General features: G+C 42.0%; 1 protein-coding gene across 3 annotated transcripts in view; it reads left to right on the top strand.

The window, feature by feature from the left end:
- The first annotated feature begins 410 nt into the window (after positions 1 to 410).
- Positions 411 to 17,441, top strand: part of lrrk1 (leucine-rich repeat kinase 1) — a 97,891-nt gene continuing 80,860 nt past the window's right edge. For all 3 annotated transcript variants that reach the window (XM_076090908.1, XM_076090909.1, XM_076090907.1), the window contains exons 1-3: positions 411 to 541; positions 3,623 to 3,763; positions 15,863 to 16,053. In XM_076090908.1, the coding sequence (XP_075947023.1) occupies positions 3,694 to 3,763; positions 15,863 to 16,053 (261 nt within the window). In that variant the 5' untranslated portion in view covers positions 411 to 541; positions 3,623 to 3,693. The remainder of the gene's footprint in view (positions 542 to 3,622; positions 3,764 to 15,862; positions 16,054 to 17,441) is intronic.

Below are 17,441 nucleotides of genomic sequence, written 5' to 3'. Positions count from 1 at the left end.
CACACAAACCGAAGGATTGTGGAGAAAGTTAAGCAACATAGACATCTAAGGACATGCTCTTCATTTTGATCTAATGGTTATTTTTAGAGGGATACGTATAAAGCACCACATTAGGTGGTGTTGTTTTATGCAAAATATTATTATAATTAAAACCCCAGAGACACTTTATAGATGTTGGTCCTTTCAGAAGGCACCTAAGGGTCATTTATATAATGCCTTCAATTTACATTATTTCACCTATCGTTACTTTACATTCTCACTTTTAAATTGCTGTCGCAAAGTATCTTTCTCAGTTTAATGTAGGTTTTATTCTGACATGTTATCTAGATGAGTGGGCTGTTGGGTGTTATTTTGAAAATATTTTCCGGAAATGCCTCTGTAGTCCAATCTGCCTTGACACTGCGCGCGTGTGGAGATTGGAAAGTTTGCATCGTGGAATCAGGAAGTCCAGCACAACGTTAGTGCCAAACTCGTCTGTGTCCGGAGGACCTGGACCCGTAGACGGCCTCTCGTGATGCTCACTGGACCTGTCAGCCATGTGGTGAGTCGGCTCATGATAACTCTTGTGTCAGAATACTTTAGTTCTGGTGTTGTAGCTCCAGCTCGAGCGCACAAAGTAGTTACCTTAAATCGGGTCCACGCAGCGTTTACATTAGAAGAAAAACAACCTGCTTTTAAAAATCTGTGCATTAAATACCCATCTCATTTTATCTCGAATAACTTGCACTATGAAATATAGTTTAGTATATGTCTCCTAAAGTACTGTTTATTTCGGTATTATTATAATCCAGAAAGAGCACTATTTTTAAAAACATGTCAAACTTTCCAAACTGCTTCACTCGGCACCCGGCTGTGTGGAGAGAGGAAGCTACTTATGAGGGGACGCCTGCATTCTAGCTAACGTGGGACTACAGCGCAGAGGTGGGCCTACCATTTACAATCTCAGCGACTTATTGTCGGTTATAAAAGGACTCTGGAACAGAAACTGTATTGGCATTCCTCTTCTTGATGCTGGCACACTCGGCTCTATAGAATGTGTATGCACAAACAAACATACACACCTGCTTGTGTGTGGATGATGAATAGGAAAGTGAATAAACTCACCTAAACACTTAACACATCATATTTAACAGATGATTACTGTTACTTTGACATGACATTTATAAATGAATGCTTCTACTTATGTCTTGCTCAAACCCCCAGGAAGAGCGCCGGGCTTTGAAACACATTTGACATGCTGTCCAAATGATGGAATTACAATTCCGGGTCTGTCAAGTGATGCATAGGGCCCAAAAAGACACGTCTGTCAATTAGTGGACCTTTTTTTTTTTTTGGAGGAAAGATCAATTTCCTTGTACGGACACTCGGATGGTTCATTATTTAAATCATCAGGTAAATAGTAAAATGCACCAATAGCTGAATCTAGAGTTATTATGCTTTCCTTTCTGTCTCCCCAACATTGCATGCACATTTTTATTTGGGCATGTGATTTCAGAGTTTTCATACGTTGAGTGGGTTCTGTAGCAGGCGGCAACATCCAGTACTGAACAGTGAAGCCAATGCATCACGTGTTGAAGCTGCATTCTCTCTAGTGTCCACCAGGGGGCGACTCCTCTGATTGTATAGAAGTCTATGAGAAAATGACTCTACTTCTCTCTTGATTTATTACCTCAGTAAACATTGTAAACATGAGTTTATGGTCTCAATCTCTAGTTTCAAGTCTTCTTCAATACAGCATGATGTTCATTTAGTACATTATGGTCCATTTAGAGTCAAACAGACCATAAAGCAGGGGATGCTTTAGGGCGGGGCTACACAGTGATTGACAGGTCTCTACCAGAGCCACTCTGATGTCACTCCTCTGCAGTCCAGATATGGTCACTTCTGGTTGCAGAAAAAGACAAGATGGCCAACTCAAGGCTTCAAAACTGCAGTCCACACACCAATGGATGTATAGTGCTTTTTATGTTGCCTTTGGATTCGGGACTGATGACTGTTGGGGGGGGGGGGGGGGGGAGAGACAGCTTAAGTTAATTTGAATGAATTGGGTGGCACGTGGTGTAGGGATTAGCACTGTCATATCACAGCAGGAGGGGCTTCGGTCCCTGGCTGGCCGGCCCTTCTGTGTGGAGTTTGCATGTTCTCCCCGTGTCAGTGTGGGTTCTCTCCGGGTTCTCCGGCTTCCTCCCACAGTCCAAAGACATGCAGCTTAGGTTGAGCTATAGGTGTGAATGTAAGCGTGAACAGTTGTCTGTCTCTATGTGTCAGCCCTGTGATAGTCTGACTTCACCTAATGTCAGCTGGGATTTATGTCACCAAAGAGCAGAACTTCTGCTCACCTGTAGAGCGACAGGTGCGTAGGAGAAGAGCATCGGTCAACAGTGCAGGACAGAAGACGGACACTGTCCCGATCACCTGCTGTCAGAGATATTTATTAACTACATTTTGGACCTTCATCAGTTACTTTACCAGACCAGAGGACAGACAGTCTGAGTCGCTCCTACGTTTACAGCTGTTATCTCACTTGTATGTGGCGTCAGCTTTCTGGTAGTTTCATAAATAAGACACAACATGTGTGGAGGCACAAGCTAGTGCGGGGTTAGTTCTGTGTGTTGTTCCACCAGGGCAGCCTCCATTGGGTAGCAAGCTCAACAGCCTCTGTTGCAGAGGTTGCTTTGGTTCATGACATGCAAAATCAGCAGGAACCAGTCGGTCTTTGAAGTTCCCCCTCGTTTATTAACAAAAGGAGGCGGATCTTTAAAACGTAGGGCTAGTTCAGAGACAGATTTTTAAACTGCAAACTGATTTAATGACATGCGACTGAGGAGGATAAGAGGTGTTGCAGGTCTTCTCTTTTTTTCTCACTTTGTTTTCCACAATTCAGAACGGGGCTTAAGAGAAGATACTCCTTCATTAGTCCCACAGTGAACTTTCATTTATCACAGTCCCTGTAACATCCAGAAATCATAGCGCTGCTTTTTGTGCAGTCTGATCCTCTATCTGTCACAGATCCTTGCATGTAAACGTATCAGTTCTCCTGTTTTTGAGAATCGTAGCATATCACAAATTAGTCCAAGTTCATTTACACCTTTTGTGGCTTGGGTCCAGATTCTTTAATAGAATTCTCTAAAACATGATAATGTAGTTCAGGAAAGTTTGGTGCAGAGAAGAGTGACTAGTTTTTGCTGTACTGTAATATTCAACAATATTGTGCACTCGAAAAAAAACACACCTATGTTTTTCCAAAAGTCTGGCTCATGTATTTTATAGCTGTCCACGATATTGTGATTCAACATTTCAACTCCTTCAATAATAAGTTAATAACACATCTAGAGGGTCGAAGGTACTGTGCACACGCTCACAGTTTGATGGTGATTTGTTGGATTGGATTATTTTTTTTAAATAATTTTTTCTATTTTGTTCACCTTTTATAGAAGAATATTCATTACTAACAATCCAATCAGATACCAACAGATATCCTCAATCATTCAAAACACTTCAAACATAACGATAGTTATAATCACTTTGATATGAATATGGTTGTGTTTGGGCTGTACAGCTACATTGTGTCTATTTACAAGCTGTGTGTGTTCTTCATCATTGCTGCTTTGTCTTTGTGCAGAGACAGCTGAACCCCGGCCTCCTCTCTGGTGGACCTCTGCTCTGATGCTATAACGAGTAACTCCAGTAGGAATGTCGTACTGGTCTGTTGGCCTTCCCCAGGACACTGGAAACACTCCCAGCAGCATGGAGCAACAAAGCAGTGAGTTACCCCTCCACACGCTTCTTGTTTTCTGACTGTCATGTTGTAAGCATCAGCTACGTTAGCCAGTGCAGCGCTGCTTAAATTAGCAAAAGGAGAACTGAAAGTGTGATTTCTTTATTTGTATCTGTTGCTGTCTAACTGTATGAACGAGACTGCTGGACACAGTGAAAGTGTTAGTCTCACAACACTAACGGAGAGACTAATGCTACAGTAGGTTGTAGTACGGCAGTGTGGTAAAGACAACTAGTTAATGATAGTATGGTAGATCACATTATAGTAGGTTGACTATCCGTCTTTTTCCCAGCAACAAGGAAGCTGTTCTGATCTGCTGTTATATTTGTCTTTTAACTTCCTGCCTTAGTTGAGGTGGGGCATTTCTTGTTGTGCTGGTTGACTTCTTCTGCTTCAGACCACCTTGTGCCTGATTCGAACATGTATTTGACCAGTTTCACAGTGTAACACGATGGGTTTAAGACAGCTCCTGCACAGTGCAGAATCAGCTAGTCATGCTGTTCTAGATTACAGTCCTGGTGACAGGTCAGTGGTGGCCCTGTGGCCTTCCACAGGCTACAGACACCAGGAGGGCAGAGAGGTCTCAGTGTAGGTAGAATGTTATGATGAGGGCCACGGTAAAGCCCCTCAGGCAGAAGGTTATTTATTAGGAAACTGCTTTGTTGGCTTGGTCTGGATTTGTAAACACTCTACAATTTCACCATTTCTGTGTACCGCCCCAACCCGCCCCAATGTGAAGACATCCCCACCAAACAAATGTATTCCTCCCAATGAACTCACTTTTACATCATGATAGCTTCGTAATGAACCTTTCCTGTAGTGGCCGGTTAGAACCTAATTCCCTTCTGACTATGTCAGACCGTCTTATATTAGGCCAGCTTGTCTCCTTCTGTTTCCTGTGGATTTCTCCTTCAGTTTCACAGACTGTTCTCAGGAGCAAAGTCATGAAGACAGAAGCAGAAAGAAAACACATGAGCTCATGAATCCACAGACGGTGTTTAACCCTCATACCACGGTGTGTAAAAGATTGTGGATTGGGTTCTTAGTGGCGTTACTTCAGTGCGGCAGTTACGTGACAATTAAATCAACGTTGACTTGTCGTTTCACTCGGGGCACGAACAACGCTCTCCTGTGTGTCAGACCCATCCACCTCCTCTCCGCACTGCGCTGTGCTGTTTGCCATCTTTATACTTACTCGGTCATGATTATGTCACTGATGTTGTGGGGTATTTATGAATTGCAGCACATGTAGGTATAGCTACAAACACTGGATGAGAACAGCCTCTAAGGTGAAAATATCCTCATCTGAACTTCCTTTGGTGTCTCTTGCTCTTTCTAACCCTAGTTTACAAAAAGGCAGTGTGGTGAAGATACAGACACACCAGACGTAGGCTCTACAACCTGTGCTGGTGTCACTGTTAGTAGAGAATCCCATCTGCAGTGTACTTCATACACTTCACTTATTAACCTGAGAAGAAACACTGGACTTTATGATCAAAGACAGTTTTTGTGTCACGTCCAAACTTCAGTCCAAGTCTAAATATTGTGTTCTGCATCTGTAATGTTAAGTTTTAAATTCTCACCTGAGCTGTGGAAGAGCCAACAAGCATGTAACGAGGTTATAAAGCAGACATGGCATGATTTGCTCTTTTCTATCATAAATGCATTTTCTAGCATCCATCCATCCATTTTCCTCCGCTTATCCGGGGTCGGGTCGCGGTGGCAACAGGCCAAGCAGGCTGACCCAGACCTCTCTCTCGCCGGCAACATGTTCCAGCTCATTCTGGGGGATCCCGAGGCGTTCCCAGGCCAGCTGGGAGATGTAATCTCTCCAGCGTGTTCTGGGTCTTCCCCGGGGTCTCTTCCCAGTTGGACGTGCCTGGAAAACCTCTAGTGGGAGGCGTCCAGGAGGCATCCTAATTAGATGCCCGAACCACCTCAGCTGACTCCTTTCGACGTGGCTTAAGAAAGAAAGAAAGGGAAACTTGTGACGGTAACTTCATCATCTCAGGGGCTTCCCTTTGACAAACCGCAATCGAAACAAAATCTCATCAACTCAACATACCTGTTGGATTATGTTTTTGTTTCTAGAAGAACATTGTGCCATTTTTTTCTAGCAAATTGTGTGAAATGTGGAGTGATCAGCCCTGCTAATGAAAATCCAGGAAATTGTCACTACTTTCTGAAATGTTATCATTGAATTAAATCATTTCTTGAGGATGCACCTTCTAAAGCTGTGTATTTATACATGTGTAAACATGAGCAGATAGCATTGGAAGTGTTGACCCTCACCAGCTGGTTGCAGTGACTGTCCTAGTGGAGTTTGAGCTTTGTGACTATGCTGCTAATCAACAAGGTGCAGCATGTAAATAATACCCCCTTAAGAAGGAGACAGTAATCCGGCTCTGCAGTCGGGTCGGCTGGCCTCCTGTGGGCAGCGTTACACTCAGTCACACACCGACTGGTTCTGGTGAACTGGCGTTTCTATGAGGGATGGAAATTACAGGATCGGTGTGGTGATTTTTCTTCTTAACATTTGCACAAACAAACCAACAATGAATCTACCAACTAGTATTGTGTGTGTATCAAAGCCTGACATATCCTATTCCTCTCTGTTCCATTGTGCTCTACAAACTGTTAAACACGCCCAAATACTCACTAGTCCCAGACTAAAGCACAATTTACTTCTGTTGGAGTAACATTTCCTAAAAACAAAAAAAGGAGCATATATTTGTGAGTTGTTTCTCGATAATTCTATCTTCAGTCGGAGCTGATGGACTTGGAGCTGCTATTCAGAGTAAGATTACAGTGGATTAAAGCAGAGCCGGGGTGAGCGAGAGAGATACTGGAAGCTCAGAGGCTGGCGTGGTTCTTAAACAAAGGAGCATCATTCCCCGCTCCCTCTCCCTGCTACCCCCTCCTCCTGTTCCAAACCTCTGCCTCCTCCATCCTCCCACTCTCGTCAGCCTGTCACAGGGTTAGCGATGAGGCGGATCATCCAGGGAACACAGCTCGGTAGAAGCCACACAGCAGCTGAAGGGAAGCCATGAAAAGAAAGCACTCCGCTTTAAATGTGACGGAGGCAGGAGGAAGAAGAGGATTTGCTGCTTCGCTATGAGCAGGTTAGTAGGAGAGAGGAGCAGACGGGCTAAACGCTGACTGGAGCCTTGCTTATATGCTGCACATGTAGCACTGACTGAGCCTTAAAGCTACTCTGCACAGTTCTGACTCTGCTATCAGTTTACTGACATCTCAGCCAGTGTGATCTGCAGAGCTTTGTGAGGAATCAGATGACTTCATTACTGTGGAGCTCATTAGTACAGCAGTGGTTGTTTATGAGAATACATTAACCTGATTCTGATGTCACACCCTGAGTACATTTCACTCAAGTATGCATGGCTGTATTACACTGGGTTTAAATGGAGGATTTTAGTGGGACGTAGTCTAAATGTTGCTCCAGATGCTTTTTGACACTCTCAAAAACTAGAGAAATGCATTTCCTACACACAATGTGTGTGAATGCTGACAGCTGCACAGCATTGCTTAAAATGCAGAAATGTGAAATGAATTGCCTTAAAATTGTTAAAGCTCAAATTAATCAAACTGCACTGCTAAAAAAAAGTTTGAAGCCAAAATTTGATGCCCGTTTCACAGTTGACGAGGAAACGCCGCGAAGGCGAAACGCTGCATGCAACGTTTTAGCAGCCATGTAAAACACCTGGCTGTCTTCTGTCCTCCTGTCTTCATGTCCTCCTGTCTTCATGTCCTCCTGTCTTCATGTCCTCCTGTCTTCATGTCCTCCTGTCTTCATGTCCTCCTGTCTTCATGTCCTGCTGTCTTCATGTCCTGCTGTCCTCCTGTCTTCATGTCCTGCTGTCTTCATGTCCTGCTGTCCTCCTGTCTTCATGTCCTCCTGTCTTCCTGTCTTCTGTCCTCCTGTCTTCTGTCCTCCTGTCTTCATGTCCTCCTGTCTTCATGTCCTCCTGTCTTCTGTCCTCCTGTCCTGTCTTCATGTTCTTTCTTCATGTCTTTCTGTCCTTCTGTATTCTGTCCTTCTGTATTCTGTCCTCCTGTCTTCATGTCCTCCAGTCTTCATGTCCTCCTGTCCTCCAGTCTTCATGTCCTCCTGTCTTCCTGTCTTCATGTCCTCCAGTCTTCATGTCTTCATGTCTTCATGTCCTCATGTCCTCCTGTCTTCATGTCCTCCTGGCTGCTTTGTCTCAGCCAGCAGAGACGTTTACAACCGAAGCTTTTGATCATACGTGTTGTTATTGTGTAAACATAGAAGTGGTGGCCGATTGAATTAGGTTGCACTTTTGTTTACACGTTCACAGATGTATTAATAAAGTATTGGCTTTTTAGTATCAAATATTTTATTGCACATATGCGGTCTCTCTGATCACACGTTGTGTGTGTCTGTGTGTGTGTGTGTGTTTGTGTCTTTGTGTAGCCGGAGGAGCTCAGCCCGACAGAGAGAGCAGATGCTGCAGCGTGATAATAAATTACACCAAAACATTAAAAAGGACTAATAAAAAGCACCAGTAACGTCGGGGCTGATCAATACTACGATCTTTAATAATTTAGCACCGGGGCCCGTTTAATACCGGGTTTCAGAACACATCTCTACCTTCAGATAACATAAGACAGAGTCTGCTCTGGGCTGCTGTAGAGACATGGAGGTGCAACCCGCTCCCTATGTAGATATAAATGGCTTTTTCTAAGCTAACGAAAACACAAGGATTCTTAGTTTCAGTTGATTTCACTGATTAAAACATGGTTATGAATAATATATTCAATATCTGCCAATAAACCCCCTTAATGTTACACTGTCCCTTTAACGTTGCTACTTTGTTCATTATGTTTACCCAATTTATAGTTCCATTTCATTGACAATAAATAGTGTGCTTCATTAAATGTATTTATTTTCACAATGCAACTTTTTAAATAGCGGACTCCACTTCCTATGAGAAGTACTACACACAGAGCTAACTCCAGATAGATTAGCTCAGGGATACATACAGTGAAAGATCCCCTCTTCACTGCAGTGTTTCATGAAAAGAGGAAGCTTGTGGTGGGATCTTCTGTTCTCTAGGATCACTGGGTCAACAGAGACGCATGAAGCTGTTAAGTGACAACGAGCATTTGGTATCTGTGAAATCCTTCTGACTTTAACAAGTAATACCTTACAGATACAGATGCATGTTCATTCAATCATTGTGTATTGGTTGTGTGTAAGTGTGTGAATGATTTAGTTGGGCTTGTAAGCGATGTCACCAGTGTGTGTTTTTTCCAAGGGAAAGTGAAACAGCTGATTGTTTGGTATGGAGATGTGGAAATTCCCCTGAAAGCTTCACTCTGACGCTGATCAGCAGCACTCAGGAACACCTGCTATGTGATGGTCATTTAGTAAAATACTGGTTACTGAGTGTTTGTGGTTCTCCATCAGCATGTAGAGAATTGTTGAGAGCCCAACATTTCCATTGAGACCACTGAATGAAATTCTATTTGGCACCGGACTACCTTTTTGTTGCCCGATCAGACGGAGTGTTTTTCTTCTTTCAGTTTGCTTACTTTAATAAAATGTTACTAGGCAACCATTGAACGAGTGCTATTGTTAGGTTAACGCAGTGGTTCTCAAACTTTTTCTGTCACGCCCCACTTTGGAGGAAGAAAAATGTTCATGCCCCACCGCCCCAACAAAATTGTAACAAAATGGTCCATGTTGAACTTTTATTGAAATAACAACATTTTGTGACTCCTCCATCTGTGCTTTTTCAAATAATAGAATAAAGAAAATTGTAATCACTTTCAAGTAAACCAGATTGCTCCATCAGACAAAAACAAATACAATGTGCAATCACTTTGTTAGAACAATGCAAATAAAGTTCAATCTGTGCAAAAAATAACTAATATTTGGCACTGAATATCTTTTCAAGATAATAACAATAAAGTGCAACCTGTGAAAAACTAAACGAGTTCAAATATTTGGCAATAAAGAGTTTTACTGAGTTTTACACTGCATATCTTTTCAAAACAATAACGTGCAACCTGTGCAAAACAAAATGAGTGCAGATATGTGTCACACATACCAGGAGCATTTTATTTTAAATATGAGCTTTAAAATGTAGCATTCTAAAAGTAAAATAATAGCTGTTAACTGTTGGGACTGTTAGTACACTGGCTGTGGTCATCACAGTGAACAGTGTCTGTCAGTGTGATGAGAGGGCATGTGAGCCCTTGTTGCTGTACTTTATCTCCTTGGAGCAGAGGCTGCATTCAGCATACCCTGCCTTATCAATGTATTTAAAACACTGACAGCGGGTGTTTAGGTCTAAACGTCTGTTTAGACCTAAACATGAACCATGGAGTTAGTGAGATCATTTGCCACTTGTCCCATTTTGCTACCATGCAAGTAAATCACAGTGTCATCTGCATACATTTGGATGTTGGTGTCAGGGCATGCTGATGGCAGATCATTGATATATAAAGAGAACAGCAGTGGGCCCAGGACAGATCCTTGTGGGATGCCTGTGGACAAGTGTAGGGCGGTAGATTGATAGTTCTGTATTTGGACATACTGTGATCTATTTAGCAAATACGATTCAATCCATTTAAGTGTACCTGAGGAGAAATTGTAGCTGTGCAATTTAGACAAAAGAATGCTATGGTTAACAGTGTCAAATGCCTTCTTGAGATCAAGAAACACAACTCCAACAGCTCCCCCTTTGTCCATTAGAAATTAGATTTTTTTTCTGTGAAGAAACAGGTGGCTGTCTCAGTAGAATAATTGGCTCTGAAGCCGAATTGCATTGGGTGAAGGGCAAAATAACTGGTATTCAAATGGGAGATCATTTGCTCAGCTACCAACTTCTCTGCAACTTTTGATATTGTTGGCAGGATACTGATGGGTCTGTAATTACAGGTAGAAAGGGGATCTCCATCTTTGAATACTGGAACAACAGCAGCCGACTTCCAAACACTGGGAAACATGCTCTGAGAGGTTGATGATTTTGCTGATGGGATCTGTTAGTGTTGTGTTAAGTTCTTTGAGCATAACTGCATCCATACCAAATACATCCTTTGCTTTGGAAGGTTTAAGAGACCTGATTATTCTCGTGCACTACAATGGAACTCCATCCCAGTGACCATTAGAGAACTACACACATACAGGTCATTTAAATCTCACTTACAGAAATGGTTAGTTAGTACCTAGCTTTGTCAGCACTAGAATGTAACTGTTTCTCTGTCTGTGTTGAACTTTCCTCGATCTGTCTGTTGTCACCTTTCTGTCTTTCTTTAAATTGCCGGTCGACCGTCAACTACCTGCATGCATGTCTTTTATTGTTGTTTAGCTGTGTCTGAGTGATTTATGTATTTCACATACTCTGTATGCTTTTATGTTTTGTGCCTCTGACGTGGATGTTTTTTAGTGTCTAAACAACTACAGCATAATACTGTTTTTAGTCCATGTTTCTATTTTAGCATAGTTATTCTCACTTTTTTTCATTGTTTTGTCCACGCATTAAGTGTCAATATTGTATAACCTTTTAACTTTAATCTTACATTGTTTTTAGGTTTATTTTGTAACATCTGCCTCTTGGGACTATAGATGAAAAATAGCATTTTGGCTAACTCTGGCACATTTGCAGAAATGTTTTTATTAATGTGCACTGTCCCGTTCAAATAAACCAATAAATAAATAAGTATGCGCCTTATATCACATTTTCATCGGGTCGCCTCTAGTGCTGTTTTACCAAACAGAATCTTATTTGTATGTCTTTATCATCCAAATGAATTCTGCCATCATTTATTCAATACAAAGTAAATAATAGACATAGCAAGGGGCGTCGTTAGGCCCATTTTAGGGGGGCTGAAGCATATATATATACAGTGTGTGTGTATATATATACAGGTGCTGGTCATATAATTAGAATATCATCAAAAAGTTGATTTATTTCACTAATTCCATTCAAAAAGTGAAACTTGTCTATTATATTCATTCATTACACACAGACTGATATATTTCAAATGTTTATTTCTTTTAATTTTGATGATTATAACTGACAACTAAGGAAAATCCCAAATTCAGTATCTCAGAAAATTTGAATATTACTTAAGACCAATACAAAGAAAGGATTTTTAGAAATCTTGGCCAACTGAAAAGTATGAACATGAAAAGTATGAGCATGTACAGCACTCAATACTTAGTTGGGGCTCCTTTTGCCTGAATTACTGCAGCAATGCGGCGTGGCATGGAGTCGATCAGTCTGTGGCACTGCTCAGGTGTTATGAGAGCCCAGGTTGCTCTGATAGTGGCCTTCAGCTCTTCTGCATTGTTGGGTCTGGCATTTCGCATCATCCTCTTCACAATACCCCATAGATTTTCTATGGGGTTAAGGTCAGGCGAGTTTGCTGGCCAATTAAGAACAGGGATACCATGGTCCTTAAACCAGGTACTGGTTGCTTTGGCACTGTGTGCAGGTGCCAAGTCCTGTTGGAAAATGAAATCTGCATCTCCATAAAGTTGGTCAGCAGCAGGAAGCATGAAGTGCTCTAAAACGTCCTGGTATACGGCTGCGTTGACCTTGGACCTCAGAAAACACAGTGGACCAACACCAGCAGATGACATGGCACCCCAAACCATCACTGACTGTGGAAACTTTACACTGGACCTCAAGCAACGTGGATTGTGTGTCTCTCCTCTCTTCCTCCAGACTCTGGGACCCTGATTTCCAAAGGAAATGCAAAATTGACTTTCATCAGAGAACATAACTTTGGACCACTCGGCAGCAGTCCAGTCCTTTTTGTCTTTAGCCCAGGCGAGACGCTTCTGACGCTGTCTGTTGTTCAAGAGTGGCTTGACACAAGGAATGCGACAGCTGAAACCCATGTCTTGCATACGTCTGTGCGTAGTGGTTCTTGAAGCACTGACTCCAGCTGCAGTCCACTCTTTCTGAATCTCCCCCACATTTTTGAATCGGTTTTGTTTCACAATCCTCTCCAGGGTGCGGTTATCCCTATTGCTTGTACACTTTTTTCTACCACATCTTTTCCTTCTCTTCGCCTCTCTATTAATGTGCTTGGACACAGAGCTCTGTGAACAGCCAGCCTCTTTTGCAATGACCTTTTGTGTCTTGCCCTCCTTGTGCAAGGTGTCAATGGTCGTCTTTTGGACAACTGTCAAGTCAGCAGTCTTCCCCATGATTGTGTAGCCTACAGAACTAGACTGAGAGACCATTTAAAGGCCTTTGCAGGCGTTTTGAGTTAATTAGCTGATTAGAGTGTGGCACCAGGTCTCTTCAATATTGAACCTTTTCACAATATTCTAATTTTCTGAGATACTGAATTTGGGATTTTCCTTAGCTGTCAGTTATAATCATCAAAATTACAAGAAATAAACATTTGAAATATATCAGTCTGTGTGTAATGAATGAATATAATAGACAAGTTTCACTTTTTGAATGGAATTAGTGAAATAAATCAACTTTTTGATGATATTCTAATTATATGACCAGCACCTGTATATAATTTATTTTTATGTTGGTGAAGTCATTAAATTAATCTATTGTTTCTCACATGAACAAGTTATTTATAACTCTAACATGCTACATATGTGCGTGCGTTCTGGTTTGTATGTTTTCTCCCTCTTCAAATTACAATCCAATAGCCATCATCATACTTAACGATATAAAGTTGACGCTGTCAGGTCCATTCTCCATCCATTGTGTGCGGTCCCTTTAAGAATTAGGATCTGGGAGTGACGCGGATATGAAAGCTAGTTTATCAGTCTTTCCTTTACAAGCAGGAAAATTATTTCTCTTTATTTGAGGAAAGTTCATATTTGTGTTGTCAAATTTCACTATGACCCTGAAATTCTGTCTCTTGTGTCATCATATACTGAATGCAAGCAAAACTACAGAGCAAAATCACACTCTTTCTGATTGAACCAATCTATGAACTGTCTGAAACAATGGATATCCGCGGCCCCAGATGGGCCCCAAAAAAATTGCCTTGGGGCTAACCCCCCCCTTTCTTTGAATCCTAGAAACGCCCCTGGTCTGCAACATGATCCTGAGTTTAATTTCTGCCATGTGAACTGATGATCCTCAAGTCTCCTCCTCATCTCTCGTCACAGCCACAGCTGATCACCCTGATGTTGTTTGTTCATGTAGCAGAAGTTAGGAATGTATGTTCCCTTTGATCTCCAAACTGAAACCTGACTCAACCACATTGACAAATAAAAGGGGAAATTCAGTAATGGAGATGTTGGCAGCCTCATCCCTCTCCCTTCCTCTTCTTTTAGCTTTCCCATACAGACCGTGTAATGGCGTGATCGGGGAGTATTGATGGTTGATGGGAGGTGCACATGTGTCTAATGGTTTCACTCCCTCAGGATTTGTCATATAGCCTCCAGCAGGCCAGTCACTCTTTGTCTTAATCATTCATAGGAAAGCCTGTGGGCTGCAGGAAGCAGGCACATGTAGCTGAAACACAGCTGAAAAAGGAAACAAGTGTTCGCGGGTGAAAGGAATAACCAACGTAACTGACAGCGAGGCCCACATTCACCAGCATTTATTATGTGTTGTGCGTTTGGGTTATGAGCAAAGGTTTCATCTTATTTACCAAGAAATGTGTCAATACTAGATACAGTATGATGTGCAAAGACGGGCCCGACGATGAGAACCATGGAGTTGTAAATGAACAGGCTGATTCTGTACAAAGTCATTCACTCCTTTTACTGCTGGAGGCCAGGAAACACTTGCTGTGGTCTGACTCTGGTTTGCACAGGCCTGATATTACCTGAGGAAGTGCACTGCCTGGAACCTCAGTCAATGAAAAGACATAATAAATGAAATGGAAAACTTTTCTTTCTCTCTGTCTCAGACAGTTCACACACTACAAAAGACATACAGTCCGCCCCCCCACCCCTCCATCCTCTGCCTCATACACAGTCTCTCACTCCCTGCATCATGTCTATGAACATTACATCCTTAGATGTGTCATATTCTAGCCATTGTGTCCTAACAGCAAGCTTGCACTGAATCCAATAAATCTGCACTTCTTCCGTCATGTAAATAAAGCACGTAGCTATCAGCTGTGCGCTCCAGATCAGACTGGAGATGTAAACTCTCAAAGGATGGCTGAAACTTTCTATAGTCCTACGTTTGTAATTTATAGACAGAAAACACGTTTTATTTTGTGATATTTACTGGAAACGACATACAATAAAGCCAACAGCTAGGTTCTTATTTACCTTGATAAGGCTTCTCCAGCCGGCTGCCACCTTATTTATGTTCTTGTAGTGAAATGAGGAGATATACTATTGATGATCTCCTCATTTTAACTTCACCAGTCACACGTTCTTCATTGACTCGTCATGTTAAGCTAGTTCTGGGCTCTGATGAAAGATATCAGCCTGCGATCCATATTTTATGATGGCTAATGCAACTTAAAGGAAGATGATCATGTGTATTGATTTTGTTTCGGTTATTATGGTGGGAAACTGGTTTGATGCTGCTTCTGATGTCATCAAAAATATAGACACTAAATCTATCTTTATTTTATCACAACCAGTTACCTTTCAGGTCCTAATGTGTTGTGTATTAGCAGAACACTTGGCCATATGTTTTTATTTATTTATGGTTTAATTCACATCCCATTTTCACATATTGCACAAACTGTAACAATGCCTCATTTGCCCACTGTACTAATGTAACATGCACTAATTCAATGTTCTCAGGAAATGAAAATATTCTCCACACATCTTGCTGGGAAGCCTCAGTGCTTCAACCATATACCATCATTAGCTTTGGAAAATTGGCTCTGAATACTTGATATCGTTATGTTGAGCACAAGAGTATTGGCATTATTATTTGCCTTTGAATACCAATAGTGTAATGTGAGTTCAGTGTCAAGTGGTTATTTCACCTGCCACTATTTCTCTTTCACAGTGTGCACTAATTCATTCAGCTGTACTCTTCATGCCATGAGAGCATCCTTTAATAAGGTGACCTAGTTCTGGGCACATGCTGCTAACAGGACTGCCGACTAAAGTCCGTCTGTGTCTGTCCTCTGCTCCACCAGGCCCTGGGGAGGAAATGGGAGCCAAGGCATCGCTGGTGGAGGGTCCGGGGCCCGGCTCTGCACTGGTTCCTTCTCCCACTCTGGAGAACATCCAAGCAGCATATGAGGACAGAGAGGGGGAGGCTGCCAGGGAGCTGATCCAACAAGCCTGCTGTGTGGAGTGCAGCGCAGGGATGCCTCACATCAACGGGGTGAGCACACTCAAATCATACATGACAGTCACTTTGTCACGGCCATCACTGTGACATTAGGGGCTATGTGGAGTGGGAACACAGTCGGTGTGTTTGAGTACCCCTCTGTTAGACTGGAATGACAAATCTCTTGGGACTCTTGTATGACTGTATTTACAGTATGTGTATGTGATAATTCAAATGTTAAAATGTAATGACAGTCAGCATTGGCTATTGAAAATTTCAGTCCACCATCCAAATGTAAACCGAAATTTGAAACACAAGATTGGAAGTTGCACTCAGTTGGTAATGTAAAAACATAATTAGTTGAAGGGATCAAATGACCCTTCACAGCAAGTCTGAAATTCAATTTTAGTCTGCTATCCAAAACTTATGAAATCACTTACTTAATACAACTTGGTGGCAGTGGGGATCTAAAGCAGTAGTTCTCAAACTGGGGATCAGGATCCCTATAAGTGTGCAATATAAGTCTAAGGGGTCTCCAGATAGTTACCAGTATAGATCATATCCTATAATCTTTGCTTTTTGTTATTTAGAAATAAAGGTGCTAACTAGAACCATATAGGGTTCTTCAGCTTGTCCCCAAAACCTGTCCCCATGTCATACAGACATAGTTCTTAAGAAATGATAGTGTCCCCATGTCCCCAAACATTTTTGGTTCCTGGTAGAACCATTAAAAAATGTTACACCTGGAACTCTTTCAGATAGTTCTACCTAGAACCCAAAATACAATGTTATACCTAGAACTTTCTCTGAGCGGTTCTACAGTAAACCCTTTGATGGTGAAATGGTTCCATCCAGAACCTTCCAAGGGGTTTCATCTAGAACCCAACCAGGGTTCTTTATGAGGCTCCTAGGGCCGGATATGGTGTAGTGCACCTCAACAGTCATGGTTCACATCCAGAGTTTTTAGGGTGTTTGGTAGGCGTGGAAGGTATAAAGGTATAGAAAGTATACTACTATGAATTTTGCTGACCTGTAGAGCCTAGAGATGCACAAATAAATCGGCAGCCGATCAGATTTTTTGCAGGTCACATTTACACACGTGTGTGCCGCTACCATGTGTCGGTGAGTGAAGTCCAAAATAAGCCATGGAGGAACAACCACAAATCATCACACCATGGCTGATGGGCGTCAAGTAGATGCTGCAGGTTGTGTCCATGTTTTTATAGAGAGAGATCGGGAGATATTTACTTTGATTTTCTTGATGGTGGTGAGGGGAATTTGTGTAAGGTGATTAGGCTTCCCTAACCCACAGTGAAACGTGTAAACTTATTAGAATCAAACAGACAAGTCCATAAGAAAATATATTTCCCATTTCATTTACACCCAATTCAGTTTTTGTATTGCTCGAAAGGCCAGTGTGGTCCTGCTATGGAGGAAGCTAG

This window comes from Anarhichas minor, unplaced genomic scaffold, assembly GCF_050575085.1.
Source record: "Anarhichas minor isolate MPS153535 unplaced genomic scaffold, ASM5057508v1 ptg000013l, whole genome shotgun sequence".
NCBI lineage: Eukaryota > Metazoa > Chordata > Actinopteri > Perciformes > Anarhichadidae > Anarhichas > Anarhichas minor.
The sequence above is the reverse complement of the archived record's forward strand: the minus strand, read 5'-3'. Positions and strand labels throughout refer to the sequence as shown.